The sequence below is a fragment of the Mycteria americana genome, chromosome 2 (assembly GCF_035582795.1).
Source record: "Mycteria americana isolate JAX WOST 10 ecotype Jacksonville Zoo and Gardens chromosome 2, USCA_MyAme_1.0, whole genome shotgun sequence".
Lineage (NCBI taxonomy): Eukaryota > Metazoa > Chordata > Aves > Ciconiiformes > Ciconiidae > Mycteria > Mycteria americana.
Window position 1 is genome coordinate 160,923,547 of NC_134366.1, and position 20,996 is coordinate 160,944,542.

General features: G+C 43.9%; 1 protein-coding gene across 5 annotated transcripts in view; it reads left to right on the top strand.

Moving 5' to 3' along the window:
• Positions 1-20,996, top strand: part of DEPTOR (DEP domain containing MTOR interacting protein) — an 86,797-nt gene that overhangs the window by 24,145 nt on the left and 41,656 nt on the right. For all 5 annotated transcript variants that reach the window (XM_075495189.1, XM_075495190.1, XM_075495186.1 and 2 more), the window contains 3 exons: positions 2,955-3,133; positions 5,165-5,288; positions 14,570-14,748. In XM_075495189.1, the coding sequence (XP_075351304.1) occupies positions 2,955-3,133; positions 5,165-5,288; positions 14,570-14,748 (482 nt within the window). The remainder of the gene's footprint in view (positions 1-2,954; positions 3,134-5,164; positions 5,289-14,569; positions 14,749-20,996) is intronic.

Here is a 20,996-nt window from a genome sequence, read left to right on the forward strand (position 1 = left end):
ATAAGAGTGTTAAGCTATTAAGCTGTAGAAAGAGGGACAACTTTTCAAAGGCCTGGTGAATCAAGGTGTCCCCCACCAGCCCTTGTTGCTCGCCCTCTCTCTTCTCTCCCTTCTCCCCTCAAACTGGTCAGGGTTTGTCAGTAAGCTAATTCTCCTCAGCAGCGCTCGAGAAAAACTTCTTCTAGCGAGAGAAATGTGACTGGTGTCAAGTTAGGTCTTTTCCAGTCATCATGCAGACTAGCTGGTGAAAAGTGATTAACATTATTTAAAGGGAAAACATCAAGGTCTTTTGGTGAGAAGCCTGTTTCCCAATGCTGAGGGATAAAGAATTTACCACTTCACTTGAGCGTTGGCTCCAGTGTATCATTGCATTCACTGCTACATTTTTTTCCTTTTTATCCCATTTCATGTGGCTCCTGATAACTATTTCTGAACACAGACACATTTTTAGAATTCCTGCCTAAATTTTTGATTTGCATTCTGCAATATATGCTCAGTATCTTTACCTGAGGCTTTTATATTTGCAGTTTACACTAGGTACAATTTCAATTTATTAATTATTTCTCCTCCATACAGTTTGATTTTAAGCAGGTTTATAGAGGTGAGGGAGCCCTGACAGAGAGAACAGCGTACACCACCAGGGAGAAAATCTGAATTCCCTTTCTGTTCTTTATTCCAAATAAATTAGCCTGGACGTAATTCAGTATGGATACAATTGCTATAGACTGCCGAAAAAGTTCCCACTTCCATTTGGAATTTGTGGATAAATTTGGTTTTCAGGTTTCTTGAGGCTTATGCGATCATACTCTGTTTGACTTAATGATTTCGTAACCTCTTAGCAAATTTGGATCCACTTTAGCAAGTGGGCGGAGATAATTGAAACAATGACACTTCTATGAGTTTTATGAATATAGGCAAAAAGGTATATAGAGAGACTCTATAAACGCTCTGAGTGAGGAAAAAGGTTGTAGTGGGAACCTGTGTCTTTTGACGTGACAGAGAATTTGAAATATTTATAAGCCCACCAACTGCAGGAAAGCCTTCAGTCAGAATTTAAGACATAAATACTCATTTCTGGGACTCTTGGCTACTGGCTTGTTTGTGGAATGCCAGACGAGTCCTGGCACACTCCTACGCGACGTTTGGACAAAGAATTTCATAGAAGGGGGTTTCCCTCTTGTATCAGATTAACTCCATCCATTTAGACTTACAATGATAAGTGAAGGCTGTGTCAAGCCATCTGCGTATGTATTATATGCTCTTTCCCTAGTTTTGTTCTTGCAGATTATTGTATGACTGGGTGAACATTAACAGAACCTGGAATATATTTTAAATGTAAAGCTCCATCAGACATACTGATAATTGCATGTTCTATAATTAAAACTGTGTAGGCTTTTCTTTCTAAGTATGGCAACAGCTGTTAAAGCACATCTGGAAAATAAGCTTTAAGCAAAGGTATTTTAGCTCAGAGAATTTCACAATGCGTGGGATATTTACCAGCACTTCTTTCCAGAATACTAATCTGATTTATCAGTATTTTTAATATGAAAGTCTTCATTTTTTAATGATGTTTGCAAAGCTGGTTTTGAATTCATATCACAGATTGGCCATTCCAGTGTAGTTCAAGGCTAAATGCTGCAAAACAAAAACATTGCTTTGCTACTATTTTTTGGTAGAAGCCTACGTAAGCCTTGTCTAATGCCCTAATAATATTTTCTTCACTGATTTCAGCCAAATATTTTCCCTTTCTTTGATTCTAAAGAGAAATAATTGTTTCATACTGGAATCACATTGAGAGGAAAATTGGTTGGACTCCTGCTTTGTGCTTCTTGAGGCTCATGCTAACGCCCTTCTGTGCTATCTCCCTCTCTAGAAAATAGAGATAGTTGTACCCCCTACAATTATTATAGCATCACTCAGAACTTCTTTGAAGTCAGTGAGAGTGTTTACAAGGTAGGATCCTGGCCACTTGGAAATGAATGGCAATATTTCTGTTTGTGATAGGAGCCCAAGCGTTGTGGTTTATGTGCTTTCTTCAGAACTCTTGTATATGCATGGCACTACAAAACCAGAATTATTAAAATTATTAATTAAAATGGAAACAAGAAAGCAGAAAACGTTAAAAAACTTTAAAAAACTTCTATCCATTAATTTATTGATAAAGTTATTAATTTTGTTTATTTGGAAAAAAATGACTAAAAATAAAGTTGCAGAACACCAGAACCTTTACTAACAAGGTAATACTCTAATCGGGATCTTGCATTCTGACCCAAACGTCTCAAAACCAGCCAACCAACTTGCTTTCCAGATGATGGGGGAGATTTTGCAGACAGATAGCATTTACCCATAGTTCCCCAAGTGAGAAATCAGTTCTCCATTATTTGGAGTAGGAGGCAACTTTTTAATGCTAGATAACATTGTGTTGGAACAGCTTTGTGCCTGAATTTTAAATCATAAATGCTAGGCTTGTTGTGCAGCTGGAGGCAAAATGCGGTTACCCAACCAAGGAAGAAACTACAGCTAAAAAAATGAATGAGATAATTAACAAAAAAAAATCTATGGCAGTGATACCACAAAATAAGAGTAACATGGAACGTATTAGTGGTAATGTGGGAAAATTAATTCCGAATTATTGACAGTTTAATTGACCTACAGGAAGTATTTTAATGGGCTTAGCGTGCTGTGCGGTTCTTCATTTTTTAATCTTTTCCACTGGGCAGAAAACCAGTTTTTCCAAGTATAGGGTTTAAAGATGTAACAAATGGTTGCTGTGGATTGCCTGGTGGTCAGATGCCAGGGGTGGATGCGTGACCGAGTCTCTTCCTTCTCCATCCAACACCTGCAAAGCCCATCCTGTGAGCAGGACTCGGGTTCCTCTGCTCCACTCTTGTCCCAGTCTTGCTAATTACAGAGGCTCTTTGCAAATTATATTCACAAAGTGATTTGACCCCCAGGCTCCGACTGCATGAAGAAAAGGTCATTAAAGATCGGCGACACCACCTCAAGACGTACCCAAACTGCTTCGTCGCCAAAGAGCTGATCGACTGGCTGATTGACCATAAAGAGGCCTCCGACCGAGAGACGGCAATTAAACTGGTGCAGAAATTATTGGATCACAGCATTATCCACCATGGTAAGTGCAATATCAGCTGCTAAACAGTTCTAAGCTAAATTTTATTGACTGCTGTGAAACAAAGGGAAATCCTACTCCTGCTCTTCAACCAAGTATAGGACAGGTAGGATCCTTTCCCTGCCAGAAAGGGAGCATCTCCCTTGAACTGTGCAGCTCTGCAAGGTCCCCTGTGTCCCGAGGGACACAGAGAGGCTGAAGAGGTGTGGAGTGACGTTCCCCATGTCAGTACAGGGGGAGAAGTTACTGGAGGCTGTGCTGCTGCTTCCCTGCCTCCAGAGCAGCCCCAGCCGGATCCTGTTCCCTCTCTCCCCGCTGCCCTCACCTCCCTGCTCCCCAGAGCACAGTTTTCCAGCTGAAAAACCCATCTGAAAAATCAGCCGGCAAAAAAAGATCATTTTTCTCACGTGGATTAGTTCTCTGGCCCTGTCCCTCACACCAGCTGCACAAACATTAGTGCTAGTACAGCTGCAAGAAAGTTAGTGGTCCGACTGTGCCCTGATTAATTTTCTCCTGAACTTGTTGTCTATTTGAGATCTGTTCCTTTCAGCTTCTTGAATAACAATTTACGCTGATGAAAAGGAGACTTCCAATTCAGTGGTGGCATTTAGTTGCCTCTTGGTGCACAAAAAGGCTAGGAAGCACACAAACAAAGAAGAATCCAAGGCCTTGATTTCAAGCGTATAGTATTACCCATTTCAAAAAGGCAAAAAGTACCATTTGCTTCTTTTTTAAGAGAAAACAGAGCAACTGTGAAGAGACGAATGTTGACTTTATGCAGGGGTCACTGTATGTGCAGCAATACTGCTGCTATCTGCAATACATTAACACCACCTTAATTAAAGGAAGAAATGCACATATTGAATGAGTGCCACTTCTACAGCTTCTGCTCGGCTATTAAATTAAAATTCTGGGTTGTTATGGAAACTGGGACTCACGGTAGATAGTTAAAGAATAAAGTAATTATAGGGTATTCAAATCTGACTACTTAATCCTCTATTGGGAAAATGTCAGTGAAGAGTTGCATGGATGCCTGAGTGACTTAATTTAATTGAGCAATAGATGTTTTATTGCTAAATGCTTGTTTAAAGCTTTAGCCACCTTCAGATGTTTTCTACCTCAGAATCCAATTGCACACTGCAACTTCCATACAAATTTTATATATATGTATGTATATATTACACATAGAGCAGGTGTTTCTTAAAAAAAATCATGTATTCCACTCAAATTTAATAAATTTGTTTGTGAAGTGAGCTAGGGCAAATTCAGAGAAGTTCAGTCAGGTTCTGCAGGATGCTCAAAGCATCTTTTCAACTCCCGTGTCAAGTGAAAGAGGTACCAGGTCCTGTTCCTCTGGTGCAGAAGGTGAGCCCATGTATGTGGGCTGACAGCTCTGCTAGGAGCAGCTTGGTTGGGTTATCTTTCCCATTAATTTATGCCCTTGCTGGAGCTCTGTTCTGCATTTACAGGAGCCCATCGTCAGCTGCTCTCTTATAAACCTTATTTAGCATTTTGCATTGTGCTCCTGTTGCACCTACCATTTGCTAGCTGGCACGGCAGAGCAATTGAGGCAATTTTAAGAGGGCGGAAGGCTTTGAGTTTGACTGTTTCTGCAGCGACTCTCAAGTTTTCTATAGCATCACTCAACTGGTACAGGTAACTTTAAGAATTTTGCCAATCCTTAAATTATTGGGTGTCCACGCTGGTGGCCTTTTCAACAAACAAGCTAACAGACTGTTTTCATCAAAAGGTTTTCTGGGTATATAGCTAATGGATGCTTTTTTTCTCTTTATGTTCACAGTAATACTCACAAAAGTGATGAACACCTATCGCCCTCGCCTAGAAATCTGGTTGCCTATCTGAAAGTTTTCTCCAGCCTTTCATCAGTTATTAGAACTGAATAATGTCGTATGCTCAGAAATACAGGGGGTTAGGCTCCATACGTGCTTGCTTTGAAGTTCAGCAGTGATACTTGCTAAATGGATCCTCAACTCCTTAACATGCCTATAAAAATGTTTTTATTTTACCTTTCAGTCTGTGATGAGCATAAGGAATTCAAGGATGTCAAACTGTTCTACCGCTTCAGAAAAGATGATGGGACGTTTCCGCTGGACAATGAGGTGAAGGTCTTCATGAGAGGACAAAGACTGTATGAAAAGTATGTTGCATTCAGTATCCATAATGTGTTGCTAATGGTACCGCAGGAGGCAAATGATACTTGTTAATCTATTTTTGAATGGTCAGGGTCTTTCAAATCATGCAGGAACGGGTCTGGGTAATCCCGTGACTTTATTTGGTAACCCTTCTCTCTCTCTCCCGTTTCCCTTTCACTTTTCTACCATGTTCGCTTGTAGCATTTTGTTTAAAATGAAATTGCATTTTCTTATGTTCTGGGTTGTAAATACATCCTATATGAGAACCCAGTGTAAATTTAAGCCCTTGAACTCTGTTCTGTAAAGTAATGACTAATGGATGATTTGTCATGTAAAATTGTAATCACAAGACCTAAACCTTTAGTACATCAACATGTCCTGAACAAGTGGCTACATATCTGTTGAGACTCCGTATCTTCACCAGGAGGTATGATTTTAAATAATAGTTGAAATTAATCTTCAGTGTTCCAGTCTGCAAAGCTTCTACATTAGAAAGGTTATATTAAATGTAGTTTCAAAGAAATCCCAGCCAAGAACATCTAATTAAGATTTGAAATAGATGATTATGCTGAGATACTGAATATCCCACTGGATTACTTCCATCAAATAACTCGGCAGTTTAACCATACTTCCCAATCTATAATTAATGACATTTTTATTCAGGGTGTAGAGATTATGACACGGTACTTTCAAGCAGAGTGAATAAAATGCATGTTGGCAGATGCTACAAACTAATGCAAAAGTTGTGATATGTTATTTACCAAAAAGCTTGAAGTATTGCTCCAGACTGAATCCCACCCACTCTCCTGCTTGGTTAGAGCAGAAGCGTGAAGCAGCTGGGAGAGATGCTGTGTCTTCTGGCTGGAGTACTTTTGTTTCCCTCTTAGAATAATGCACTCAGGACAATCCCAAGTTTAAAAGCTGATGATAAATATTGTTTTCAAGGTCAGAAGGCTCTGAAGTTCAATTTGGTGAAAGAGCAATTAAACTGAAATATAAACCGATAATTGTAAATGTCGCTCCTTTTGTTGCCCCCATCATATAAAATTCCCTAAGATTCAGTGACTGTGACTATTTAAAATAAAAAAAAAAATTGTATAAGACACCAGAAAATACACTGCTGGAAAAAATCCTTCACTGGATGCACTGGGACAGATGAATTGAATCACTTATCTCCAAAATCTCCTGTGCCTTACTAAGCACAGCATTTGCTCCTTTAGACTCTAGCATGCAGTGCCTGCAAGCCTGGCCCATACTATGAAAAGCCGATTGGTGTGTCTACAGTAGCAAACCTTTTTTTCTATTTGTTTTCTATATTTCTATTTCTATTCTTCTGTGAGCAAAACAATTTTTTGTTGGTGAGGCTGATAACAGTCCTCTGCATGAAAGGAGCCATGGTGGGAAGAACTCTGTTCTGCCACTGTCTGCTTCCATCCCCATTTCTCTGTGTGAAGAACAAATTTCTCCAAACGAATTTCTAGCGTCCAGTTTGTCCAACACTATACTAGCAGAAAAATATTCATAACAGTATAGATTGTTCCCATCTTGGAAAAGGAGTTAATGCCAAAAGCAGCACCTATATCTAAATATAACTGCATCCTCATGAGGTGGTTGCTCTTAGGCAACGTATCTAAAGGGTTCAGAAACTTTTAAAACCAGCCTTGAGTGCTAAATATAGTCTACATTAAAATTACATGGCATTTCAAAACCACTCTGTGACAGTCAAAGCTAGCCAAAATTCTTCATGGATCATTGGAAATATTTTATATTCATGGGAGATAAGAGCGCATACCTGGGCTATCTGGGCTTCACTGTGTTTATTGTAGCAAATCCAGTGTGCAGGGCACTCGGATTTCATTAGATCCCTTGTCCCTGCACGCTTATTACTAACACCTTCACAGTTTCATTGGATGTATTTTAAACTCAAAATCTAATACTGAAAGTCAGACTACTACAGAGTTCTGCAATAGAATGTGCGTATGTGTAATATATCTGTTATATCAGTTTGCTTATAGTGTTGAGAAAGAAAATATTAATGCAGTGCAATTAAAGTAGTTGTTAAATGGCAACAACTGGAGAAAAGTGTTCATGCACAGATGTGAAGTCACTTACCAGTATATTCAACTTGTTTATCAAAATGCCTGCAGGCCTAATTTCAAGAGAAATGCAACTATGCCAAAGGAAATCTATCTGAATCCAACATATTTTAAAAATCTGTGTCTAATTTTGTAGATGTTGCTGATCTTCACTAGGCTTTGCTAGTTTAAGATAAACATTATAATACTATTTCCTGCTCTTTCCACCCACTGCATTAGGGCTGGAGTACCATTACATTCAAAACCAGCGTAGGTTGTGCTTGCCAAAAATTGCAGACGTTATCCAACATGAGTCCCTGCAAGTTGGTACCCTCAGTAGGTAAAACGAGCAAAATGCTTTAGGAGGATCAGCAAGTTGTTGCATGGGCAGAGGAATGGATGTGTTAGGCAGGTTCCTTGCATTCAGAGAGCTGTTTCAGGTAAATGCCCTGTGCTCTGCCATGGGACATATCCTTCACCCTGGGGCCCAGGTGAAGGATATCATGAGGATACTCCCTAGCCTGGTACGGCCCTCGGACTATTACCCCCTACTGCTCTTCCATGTGGAGGGCAATGAAGCTGCAACACGAAGTCCTAGGGCAATCAAAAGAGACTTCAGGGCCTTGGGATGGCTAGTAAGGGACTCTGGAGCACAGGTTATTTTCTCCTCTCTCCTTCCAGTTGTGGGCAGTGACACTAGAAGGAACAGAGGCACCCAATCTATCAACTCATGGCTCCGTGGCTGGTGTCATCACCACGGATTTGGTTTTTTGACAACGGGATGGCCTACACAGCACCAGGTTTGCTGGCATCTGATGGGATTCATCTTTCTCAAAGGGGAAAGAGAATCTTTGCTCAGGAACTTGCAGGGCTCATCGACAGAGCTTTAAACTAGACCCAAAGGGGGAGGGCGATAATATCAGGCTTGCCCGAGAGAAGCTGAGGGACGACGTGCCACGGTTAGAGGGAGCGGGTGCCAGCGAGGGCACTCGGCCTGTGTCTCCGAGATGTGTGGGGTACGCTGGGGCACAGACGAAGTCGAACAGAGTTGAGCTAGGGGATACTGAGGCAACAGGAGCCAAGAGGGAAACGCCAGTGAAACGCCTCAAAGCACGCAAGGGGTGTTCTTCTATGAAGGAGGTGCGGGTGACAGCCCAGCTGAAGTGCCTCTACACCAATGCACACAGCATGGGCAACAAGCAGGAGGAGCTGGAAGCCATTGTACATCAGGAAAACTATGATATGGTGGCCATCACGGGAACGTGGTGGGATGACTCGCACAACTGGAGTGCGACGATGGATGGCTATAAACTTTTCAGGAGGGATAGGCGAGGCAGGAGAGGTGGTGGGGTAGCCCTGTACGTCAGGGAGTGTCTGGATAGTTTAGAGCTCGATGATGGTGATGATAGGGTGGAGTGTCTATGGGTAAGAATGAGTGGAAAGGCCAACAAGGCAGATATTGTAGTGGGAGTCTGTTACAGACCCCCCAACCAGGATGAGGAGACTGACAAACTATTCTATAAGCAGCTGGGAGAAGCCTCACGATCGCTAGCCCTTGTTCTTGTGGGGGACTTCAACCTACCAGATGTCTGCTGGAAATACAATGGAGCAGAGAGGAAACAGTCTAGGAGGTTCCTAGAGCGTGTGGCAGAGGATAACTTCCTGACACAGCTGGTGAGTGAGCCAACGAGGGAAGGTGCCCCGCTGGACCTCTTGTTCACGAACAGAGAAGGACTTGTGAGGCATGTGATGGTTGGAGGCTGTCTTGGGCAGAGTGATCACGAAATGGTAGAGTTTTTGATACGCGGAGAAGCGGCAAGTGGGGTCAGCAAAACTGCCACCTTAGACTTCCGGAGGGCGGACTTCGGCCTGTTTAGGAGACTGGTCGAGAGAGTCCCCTGGGAGGCAGCCCTAATGGGCAAAGGACTCCAGGAAGGCTGGACATTCTTTAAGGAGGAATTCCTAAAGGCACAAGAGCGGGCTTTCCCCAGGTGCCGAAAGACGAGGCGGCGGGGAAGAAGACCGGCCTGGCCGACTAGAGAGCTCTGGCTCGAACTCAGGAAAAAGAGGAGAGTCTATGAGCTCTGGAAGAAGGGGCAGGCAACTCAGGAGGACTACAAAGGTGTAGCAAGGCTGTGCAGGGAGAAAATTAGAAGGGCCAAAGCTGAGCTAGAGCTCAATCTGGCTGCTGCTGTAAAAGACAACAAAAAACACTTCTTCAAATACATTGGCAGCAAAAGGAGAGGTAAGGAGAATCTCCAGCCCCTAGTAGACGGTGGAGGGAACACGGTGACCAAGGATGAGGAAAAGGCTGAAGTACTTAATGCCTTCTTTGCCTTACTCTTTAATAGTGGGGCCAATTGTTCTCCGGGTACCCAGCCCCTGGAGTTGGAAGATAGGGACGGGGACCAGAATGGAGCCGCCATAATCCAGGGGGAAATGGTGAGTGACCTGCTGCACCACTTAGACACTCACAAGTCTATTGGGCCTGATGAGATCCACCCGAGAGTACTGAAGGAACTGGCAGATGTGCTCACCAAGCCCCTTTCCATCATTTACCAGCAGTCCTGGCTAACTGGGGAGGTCCCTGCTGACTGGAGATTAGCTAATGTGACGCCCATCTTCAAGAAGGGCCGGAAGGAGGACCGGGGAACTACAGGCCTGTCAGCCTGACCTGGGTACCAGGGAAGCTGATGGAGCAGATCATCCTGAGTGCTATCACACAGCATGTAGAGAATAACCAAGGGATCAAGCCCAGCCAGCATGGGTTCAGGAAAGGCAGGTCCTGCTTGACCAACCTGATCTCCTTCTACGACAAGGTGACCCGCCTAGTAGATGAGGGAAAGGCTGTGGATGTTGTCTATCTAGACTTCAGTAAAGCCTTTGACACGGTTTCCCACAGCATTCTCCTGGAGAAACTGGCTGCTCATGGCTTGGACGGGTGTACTCTTCGCTGGGTAAAGAACTGGCTGGATGGCCGGGCCCAAAGAGTGGTGGTGAATGGAGTTTACTCCAGTTGGCAGCTGGTCACAAGCGGTGTTCCCCAGGGCTCAGTACTGGGGCCAGTTCTGTTTAATATCTTTATCAATGATCTGGATGAGGAGATCGAGTGCACCCTCAGTAAGTTTGCAGATGACACCAAGTTGTGTGGGAGTGTTGATCTGCTGGAGGGTAGGAAGGCTCTGCAGAGGGACCTGGACAGGCTGGATCGATGGGCCGAGGTCAATTGTATGGGGTTCAACAAGGCTCAGTGCTGGGTCCTGCACTTGGGCCACAGCAACCCCATGCAACGCTACAGGCTTGGGGAAGAGTGGCTGGAAAGCTGCCAGGCAGAGAAGGACCTGTGAGTGTTGGTTGACAGCCGCCTGAATATGAGCCAGCAGTGTGCCCAGGTGGCCAAGAAAGCCAATGGCATCCTGGCTTGTATCAAAAATAGCGTGGCCAGCAGGACTAGGGAAGTGATCGTGCCCCTGTACTCGGCACTGGTGAGGCCGCACCTCGAATACTGTGTTCAGTTTTGGGCCCCCCACTACAAGAGGGACATTGAGGTGCTGGAGCGTGTCCAGAGAAGGGTAGCGAAGCTGGTGAAGGGTCTGGAGCAGAAGTCTTATGAGGAGCAGCTGAGGGAGCTGGGGTTGTTTAGCCTGGAGAAAAGGAGGCTGAGGGGAGACCTTATTGCTCTCTACACCTACCTGAAAGGAGGTTGTAGAGAGGTGGGGGTCGGTCTCTTCTCCCAGGTAACAAGTGATAGGACAAGAGGAAATGGCCTCAAGTTGCGCCAGGGGAGGTTTAGACTGGATATTAGGAAATTTTTCTTCACTGAAAGGGTTGTCAAGCATTGGAACAGGCTGCCCAGGGAAGTGGTTGAGTCACCATCCCTGGAGGTATTTAAAAGACACTTGGATGAGGTGCTTAGGGACATGGTGTAGTGGTGGTCTTGGTAGTGTTAGGTTTACGGTTGGACTCGATGATCTTAAAGGTCTTTTCCAACCTATACGATTCTGTGATTCTGTGATTCTGTGACATGGGAATGTTAGGTCTGTCCCCACGGTGAGGAGCTCCCTTTCCCTGTCTCCCTCCTATGTGACCACAAAGCTCCTTGTACCCTGGATTCTCCTCTTGTGGCATTACCTCCTTCACTTACTGTGGACGTCTTTGGTGGCTGTACTTGTGCCATTAGAAGATTTAAAATCAGTCTCTGATTGTATTTTCCCATCGCTTGCACTGAAAATCATAAATCAGCTCAGATTCCCTGCATATCATTGCAAACTTTGGTAATCCTTTCTGTGAACATGCTTTGAGTTTCAAGTTTATAACTAGAGATGAAACCTACTGGTTTTCCTACAGCTTTGTCTGAAATTTGTTGAATAGTTTATTAGGTCCAAAGATGGTATCAGTTTTCATACTCTACAGGACTGCCCAAATAGATCAAACAAGATAAACGTGTTCCCTGTTCAACAAAACCCTCCCTGCAAATCTTAAATAAATCCAGCACAGACTTTTCATAGCTTTTAAAAAAAAATCAAGTTGTGCAGGCATCCTATTTTGATGATGTTTGCAATTCTCAGTCGGTTTTGGTCAGGCACACAGGATTGTTGTGTTTCTGGTGCAGTCGGGTTTAGGAGCTATACATCATCTCATGACATTGACTTCAACTGAGATTTTTCAACCAGATTTCACAGTGAAAGAAGTGTAGATTTATGGTTTTAATTTAAGGAAATAATTCAGATAATTTTGAGACTGCATTCTTTGAATCACTTTCATTTTAACTCATCAGTGGTTAATTCAAATTTGTCCTCTGGTGCAGTTATTTAGATAAAACAAGGTTAAAATTTTCTTTTGAAAAGGGTTTGAATTTCAGTGTTTGGCTAAATACATTCCCTTAATGCAGGATAACACCGGTTTTAGCAAATAATATGTTTTGACATGAATGGCTTCATGTTTTTTTGAAACAAGGAGAAAATGGAAGACATAGATGCAGTTTCCAATTCTGGCTAATGAAAGGCCAGGTTTTTGGCTGATGTAAATTGGTACAGCTTTGTTGACAGCCATGGAGTTACAGTGATTTACTTCAGTTAGCGATGTAAGCCTATGGATTGCTGTTTCTGGGTTTGTAAAACTGTCAATTTGTCATGTCTGTTTGTTCACAAGTCCAAATCCTTTGCAGTGCTATTCTAGGCACACGCAGAAGGTTGTGAAATGTCAAGCTGAGTGTTTTTCCACTTGATATTTTTCCAAATTTCTTTTGTGTCTCTGTAAAAATCTGACAATTAGCATCTCTTTTTCAAGGACCTCTCTATCTGTGACTTCAATGAGCTGGTCAACTAATTATAGACTCATTAAAGAACAATTAACACAATCCTAAGGATTTTTTATTTGGTGCCTGCAGAACCTGGGTAACCAATTCTGGGTAACCACGCAGCAGATGGTACGAAAAAACACGAGCTTTGGGTTTGTTTTTTTTTTCTGGGGGGAAAAAAGGCTGGTGAACGAGACACATTTAAAGATGGTCCTTGGAGCTCTGTCTGTATTAGATGCGGTTAGTGTGGGACAAAATGTTGCCTTGTATGCAGATCCTTGTAAATCAAAATATGAAGAAGAATAAAGTCTTTGCAAGAGTTCTGGAGACAATACCTTGTCCCCTGTGGCACATACTCTTGCTTTTGGCCTCATCCCTGACTTAGCTAATTTTGACTTTCTTAGTTCTTACTCAGCTCAGAGGTGCTGGCAATGACGCACCAACATGTGAACGAGCAGTTCATTATATCTGCCACTGACACACAGCTGTGGTTGAGCAGCCTTTGCCTGGTTTGATGACCTGCTGCCTGGTGGTCAGATCCAGGCAGTTCAGGCTTCTGGTTAGCTCTCGTTAAAGTCAAAGGAAGAAATCTTTCAGGTGAAATAACAGGGGCTGGATCCTGTCAAACCTCTTCATTGTAATTTCAAATGAAATTCTCTCTGTGTTCTTATGGCACAGAGTTTTCTGATGCCTCCCGAAGGAGGAGAAGTTATATTCCATGAACTCTGGACATGCTGGCAGTTCAAGAAGGGGATGGCCCATGTATGGATTTACAGGAAATTCAAATTTTTGATCAGAAGGGCAAAGATTAAGCACTTCCAGAATATTCCTGTTGTAGTTCAGTTGCGCCCTTAATTTCAAAAGAGTTGGTGAAGGGAGGGGATTTATTAGCCTTACATGGAAGAAAAAACCCATGCCATTCCTGAGCTGTTATTCTGAAAGTCTTACCACTAGTCCTATTATTAGCTATAATAAATAAAATAATTATGAAGGAAAATGAAATTAGTAAATAAGGAGGCTATGGTGCTCAGTCTCCCAACAAAACAGAAAAAGGTGGGATTCTGTATTAAAATGGAGCTATTCTCATTTCTGCTTTCAAACTGTCTTCTCTTTCCAACTGTCAACCTTACTTTGGCATTAACAAAATACTAGGGGTTTTTTTTTTCTTTTTTTTTTTAATACTGTGTCATTTGCATAGATTACTTGAATGGAGAAGAATTTTATTAGTATTTTTAAGCTAGGTACATGCCAATTGCTAGGAGATTTATAAGACACCTGAGGATGTTCCTCTGAACTCCGGTGTTATGCGGTGCCAGCTGAGGCACAGAGACTCTGAGACTCAGATGTTCAAGTGTGTTCAGGTGTGTAACTCACTGATTGCAGCTGCATCACTAAGTGTTGGACGCTAAATATTTATCAGCCACCCAAACCACAGAACTACCTGTTTTTCTTCCTCTTGAGTTTTTCTGCAGCTGTTTTAGAGCTTATGGGGAGAATTTTCAAAACCATCTAAATGACTTTGGGGCATAGTGTTGCTAACTGTAAAAATTAATTAGGAACTTTTGAACACATTAGTCACAATCTGGTGCTTTTAGGCTAATTTTGTTTTAAAGTTGATTATACAGTAACTTTTAGAGAAGCTAAAGAACTAAGTAGAGGAAATGTAAAACTGAAAAACCTTGTTTTCTTTTAGGGAAAAAAACAAGAAAGCATTAACTTCACACAGGGATATAAAGCCTAAATTTCTTGACTAAGCACTTATAATTCACATCCTAAGTTTAGATTGATAGCTTGAGGAAAGATTTAGTAAGTCAGTGAAAGGTTCACATAAGTTTGCTTAGTATAACTGAGATTTGCCAGAATAGATCTGGAAGAACCATTTTCCCTACCAATTTTTTTCCCCCCATACCAGGCTGATGAGTTCTGAAAATACTCTTCTGCAAGCCAGGGAAGAGGAAGGAGTCAAGTACGAGCGGACCTTTGTGGCATCGGAGTTCATCGACTGGCTGATCCAGGAAGGAGAGGCCACCACACGGACTGAAGCAGAGCAGCTCGGCCGCAGACTTTTGGAGCACGGGATTATACAGCACGGTGAGAAATTTACTGCCGGGTAGCAAAAGCTACGCTTTTTGTAGCACTTTCTTCAGGTCAGATCATGTGGAGGGGCTCTTGTCTTCTTGGTCATAATATGTCCAAGTTCTAAATAATTTCAGATAGGAGTCTAGGTAACTTTATTTAGTAAAAGGGTGGCTTTTTCAAAAGCTCGTTGTATTAGTTCTGAAAATTCTGCCTCAAATGCAGAATACAGCTAGAATTTGGGATTGTGTAATAACAACGTAAGGATGTGGAGAAAATCAATGCTCCTACACTTGTGGTAATTAACTTGTAGAACTTGTTACCAGCGATATGTATAATTGAGGTAAATAGCTTTGTAAGAATCAAATAGGGATTAGAGCCATAAATAAGCTAAATTCTCTATGTAGAATAAAAATGACAGGTTCTGTATATCTTGCTACTTGAGGACAGGAGCAGAGCACACTCTGATGCCAGAAAAGCAGCTTTCCCTTTTGGTCACGTTGTAGAGTCGTTCTAGTATGTTTGGGCAAGAAAGAGGGTATCGCTTTTGGCTGAAGTGTTATTATATTTGTCCTGGTGGTGTAACTTCTTTGAGGCAGGAATCAAATATTTCTTCATAGTCCAGCACAATGTGACTGGCAGATGCACCTTCACCAAGGAGCTCCCTCTGTTAAGGGTGGGGGAGATGGAGCTTTCACTCCGTACTGCCCCGAGGGTGGAGAAATGAACAGCCCTGGCACTAAACCCCATTTTACATGTTGTCACCATCTACTCTCAGTGCAAGCTGCCCTTCTGTGACCAGGCGTTTTCCACCATACACGCGTTGCAGTGCCTCTGGGAGTGGTGAAGGAGTGCCAGGAGATGACAGAACAAGCTGGCAGAAGCTGTTAGCTACGTTGCTTAATGCACATCGGGAAAGCCATCAGATCCTGGTGATCCGAATGTTGTCACATCAACACTAATTCTGACAGAGAACAAACAATCCACGATATTAGCAGGTTGTTAATATACAAGGCGCTAGATTGACTAGGTTGCTTGTTGCTTTGTGAGAAAACCTGGTTTTAAGGAATAGAGAAAAATGGGGGTGTAAGTGACCTGCACAGTTCCTTCGTGGTTGTAATCGTGCTCGCATTATCTTTAGCTTCCAATTACTAGGAGCTACTTCTGAATGTTTACAGTAATCAGCTTCCAGTTCTATAATTACCCCTGTGCTTCCTATGATTTATAGGGTGCCAACTGCTTGGAGCTTGATGGACAGGGAAGGTATGCCACCCCTCCTCTTTATAGCAGCAATGATTTCATTCCTATTTTTACCCAAGCATTTTCTCTGTATTATATACAAGGTAAACTTTTCTTAAAAAAAAAAGAAAAAAAAAAGACAGAAGTGAGATTTATGCTGGTATTGATGTTTTTGCAGAGGAAATAGTCAGGACTTGACATTTGGTGCAAAGCTGGATTTACTTTGCTATTGAAATCTTTGCAGAGCTAAGAAAGTCAGGATGTGGCTTTTGTTGCAGATCAACCATTGTTTTATTAACTAAGGCAAATGCTCAGCAGTGCACCTTGGCAGGGAAATAATTTTGCCCCATCAAGCTGGGTTTCAGGGGGCGTTCTGGAGCGATGCTGGCCCTGCTCGCCTTTATGGATTGCCCTGGCCAGTTTTGCAGATTTGTCCCCTGCCCATCCTCTTCTAGCAGTCAAAAGCACATGCAAAGCACCCTGTTAGAAAGAGATTTGAAACTCATGAAGCGACTGCAAACGGGGCGCTGGGAATTGGTTGATTGCTGAGGAAGCGGCCTTCTCGCTCCAAGGTACCGTCATCTTCCTCACCCAGCTTTTACTGGGGCAAAGGTAACTCAGTGGGGACTTCACACTGACTTGATGGAGAAGCTGGAAGTAAAATAAAACTGAATTATGTCCTTGAGATTTATCTTTATGTGTGGACGTGCTTTGTGCACATTCCTAAACAGGAGATTTCATTCTCCTCTGGATTTCAGTGAAACAATTTGTCTAGCTGGTGTTAGGAATATTGATGAAAGTCCTAGTAGAATTAACACAGAGCTGGTGTGGGATTCGCCTTAGCAAGTGGATACAATCTGTGCATTTTGAAGGTTTATGTAATGCTGGTTTCCTCTAAGAAGGGAGCTCGAAATGAGAACTCCCAGTACAGAATTGGGGATGTAAACTGTAAAACGGCAGGAGTGGTATTCTCTTTTTTCTCCCTGTCTCACTGAATTCTAGTTCCAATTACAAAAAAAAGGGTATTTTTCTATCTCTTAGTACAGTAAATTCATTTCACCATACTATGCTCCCTTTGTTTTGTATCTCAGCAGCAGTACCAAAATGTTACTTGACACTAATTGGCATCCTTGTCGGCAGAACGAGCAGAAAGACTCTTGACTGTGCAGGAGTGGAGGATAAAATATTTTCCTGCCCTAAAGGCAATCTTTTGCTAGCAGTATTGTTTGATATCCACAATATGGAATAAAATAAAGCTTGCTCTACTCTTCTTATGAAGTATTTATTACCTTGCCTAATGCAATAGAAAGTAATAGAAATAGTTGCATCAAGTTGCCGGTCTCAGTAGTAATTTTCCAGCCACAACTGAATTGTGCAATTTATTTTTACTGATACCGACTTTCATTTCAATTACTCAGAGGAGCTGAGTTCTGCAGCTGAGGTACTGTATTCAAAACAGCTTCCTGTCACATTTATCTTCACTTTAATTGGTCAGACACAAACCAGGTTTCACACAGGAAACAAACACTGATACTAATTTTAAAAGGAAAACAGCGGTTTAAGAGGAATTGTATAAGTGCTGTAAAAACATCAAATGTTTCAGTTTAAAAATAATCTTTCTGATCTCTTTGGGCATATGTAACTATACATATTTCCCCTGCCATACATGGAAATGATGAAACGTGCTTAAGTGCTGAATTGCTTCCTTCCAAAATCCCACTGGTGCGTACAAATTGTAACCCACAAACCACCATTTTCACAAATAGGAGCCAGATGTCCTTTCCTATGGACTGGTACCCCCAGGTACTATGGAATAAAAACAAATGTAAGTAGCAGCGTATTATGCACTGTACATTTCTTGAAGGCCTGTGTTGGCAGTGTAATTGCCAGGAGTTATTCTGCATTTGTGAACACTGATGGTCTTTGCCAGAATATAGGAATAACGATTGTGTGAAGAATTATGAACACGGTGATGCACATTCAATAAGGGGAGGGACACAAGGCACAGAGAACACATTTCTCAGCTGTAGAAAAGCCCATTTCTGGTATAGTGAAGTATGCAGAGCTTTGTAACATTAGCAGATAAGACTTTCCTCCAGCAGACTGGATATGTCCTAGTTCTTCATATGGAAATAGTGACACAGCTTAGCTACTGTGGTCAAAATTCATGTGCAGCAAGAGAAGAAGGAAGTTCTCTGCCAGCTCCAGGGTAGATCAGACCAAAGCGAGGATAGGCTGGTAGGCCTGCAGAGGAGAGCGTCAGCATCCACACGCAGTCACAGCGCTTGCTCAGTCTGGAAAACAGAGATACTGAGATGTCCAAGGGGGAAAGAGGGTATCCACAGAACTCTTTCTGGCATCATTTGTTGGCTCATACTTGGTTACGGCACTTGCTGCAGCACTCACCCTGCGCCCGCAGCCCCAGCAGCAGAGCAGCACTGACATGACGGGCTAAGTCTCCGAGATGTGCGGGGTACGCTGGGGCACAGACGAAGTCGAACAGAGTTGAGCTAGGGGATACTGAGGCAACAGGAGCCAAGAGGGAAACGCCAGTGAAACGCCTCAAAGCACGCAAGGGGTGTTCTTCTATGAAGGAAACACGGACGACAGCCCAGCTGAAGTGCCTCTACACCAATGCACGCAGCATGAGCAACAAGCAGGAGGAGCTGGAAGCCATTGTACATCAGGAAAACTATGATGTGGTTGCCATCACGGGAACGTGGTGGGATGACTCGCACAACTGGAGTGCGACAATGGATGACTGTAAACTCTTCAGGAGGGATAGGCGAGGCAGGAGAGGTGGTGGGGTAGCCCTGTATGTCAGGGAGTGTCTGGATAGTTTAGAGCTCAATGATGGTGATGATAGGGTGGAGTGTCGATGGGTAAGAATCAGGGGGAAGGCCAACAAGGCAGATATTGTGGTGGGAGTCTGTTACAGACCCCCCAGCCAGCATGAGGAGACTGACAAACTATTCTATAAGCAGCTGGGAGAAGCCTCACAATCGCTAGCCCTTGTTCTTGTGGGGGACTTCAACCTGCCGGATATCTGCTGGAAATACAATACAGCAGAGAGGAAACAGTCTAGGAGGTTCCTAGAGCATGTGGCAGATAACTTCCTGACACAGCTGGTGAGTGAGCCAACGAGGGAAGGTGCCCCGCTGGACCTCTTGTTCACCAACAGAGAAGGACTTGTGAGCCATGTGATGGTTGGAGGCTGTCTTGGGCAGAGTGATCACGAAATGGTAGACTTTTTGATACGTGGAGAAGCGGCGAGGGGGGTCAGCAAAACTGCCACCTTAGACTTCCGGAGGGCAGACTTCAGCCTGTTTAGGAACCTGGTCGAGAGAGTCCCCTGGGAGGCAGCCCTGATGGGCAAAGGGGTCCAGGAAGGCTGGACATTCTTTAAGGAGGAATTCCTAAAGGCACAAGAGCGGGCTGTCCCCAGGTGCCGAAAGACGAGCTGGAGGGGAAGAAGACCGGCCTGGCTGAATAGAGAGTTCTGGCTTGAACTCAGGAAAAAGAGGAGAGTCTATGAGCTCTGGAAGAAGGGATGGGCAACTCAGGAGGACTACAAAGGTGTAGCAAGGCTGTGCAGGGAGAAAATTAGAAGGGCCAAAGCTGAGCTAGAGCTCAGTCTGGCTGCTGTTGTAAAAGACAACAAAAACCACTTCTTCAAATACATTGGCAGCAAAAGGAGAGGTAAGGAGAATCTCCAGCCCCTAGTAGACAGGGGAGGGAACACGGTGACCAAGGATGAGGAAAAGGCTGAGGTACTTAATGCCTTCTTTGCCTCAGTCTTTAATAGCAGGGCCAATTGTTCTCTGGGTACCCAGCCCCTGCAGTTGGAAGATAGGGACGGGGACCAGAATGGAGCCCCCATAATCCAGGGGGAAATGGTGAGTGACCTGCTGCACCACTTAGACACTCACAAGTCTATGGGGCCTGATGAGATCCACCTGAGAGTACTGAAGGAACTGGCAGATGTGCTCACCAAGCCCCTTTCCATCATTTACCAGCAGTCCTGGCTAACTGGGGAGGTCCCTGCTGACTGGAGATTAGCAAATGTGACGCCCATCTTCAAGAAGGGCCGGAAGGAGGACCGGGGAACTACAGGCCTGTCAGCCTGACCTGGGTACCAGGGAAGCTGATGGAGCAGATCATCCTGAGTGCTATCACACAGCATGTAGAGAATAACCAAGGGATCAAGCCCAGCCAGCATGGGTTCAGGAAAGGCAGGTCCTGCTTGACCAACCTGATCTCCTTCTACGACAAGGTGACCCACCTAGTAGATGAGGGAAAGGCTGTGGATGTTGTTTATCTAGACTTCAGTAAAGCCTTTGACACGGTTTCCCACAGCATTCTCCTGGAGAAACTGGCTGCTCATGGCTTGGACGGGTGTACTCTTCGCTGGGTAAAGAACTGGCTGGATGGCCGGGCCCAAAGAGTGGTGGCGAATGGAGTTTACTCCAGTTGGCAGCTGGTCACAAGCGGTGTTCCCCAGGGCTCTGTGCTGGGGCCAGTTCTGTTTAACATCTTTATCAATGATCTGGATGAAGGGATCGAGTGCACCCTCAGTAAGTTTGCAGATGACACCAAGTTGTGTGGGAGTGTTGATCTGCTGGAGGGTAGGAAGGCTCTGCAGAGGGACCTGGACAGGCTGGATCGATGGGCTGAGGCCAATTGTATGAGGTTTAACAAGGCTCAGTGCTGGGTCCTGCACTTGGGTCACAACAACCCCATGCAATGCTGCAGGCTTGGGGAAGAGTGGCTGGAAAGCTGCCCAGCAGAGAAGGACCTGGGGGTGTTGGTTGACAGCCGCCTGAATATGAGCCATCAGTGTGCCCAGGTGGCCAAGAAAGCCAATGGCATCCTGGCTTGTATCAAAAATAGCGTGGCCAGCAGGACTAGGGAAGTGATCGTGCCCCTGTACTCGGCACTGGTGAGGCCGCACCTCGAATACTGTGTTCAGTTTTGGGCCCCCCACTACAAGAGAGACATTGAGGTACTGGAGCGTGTCCAGAGAA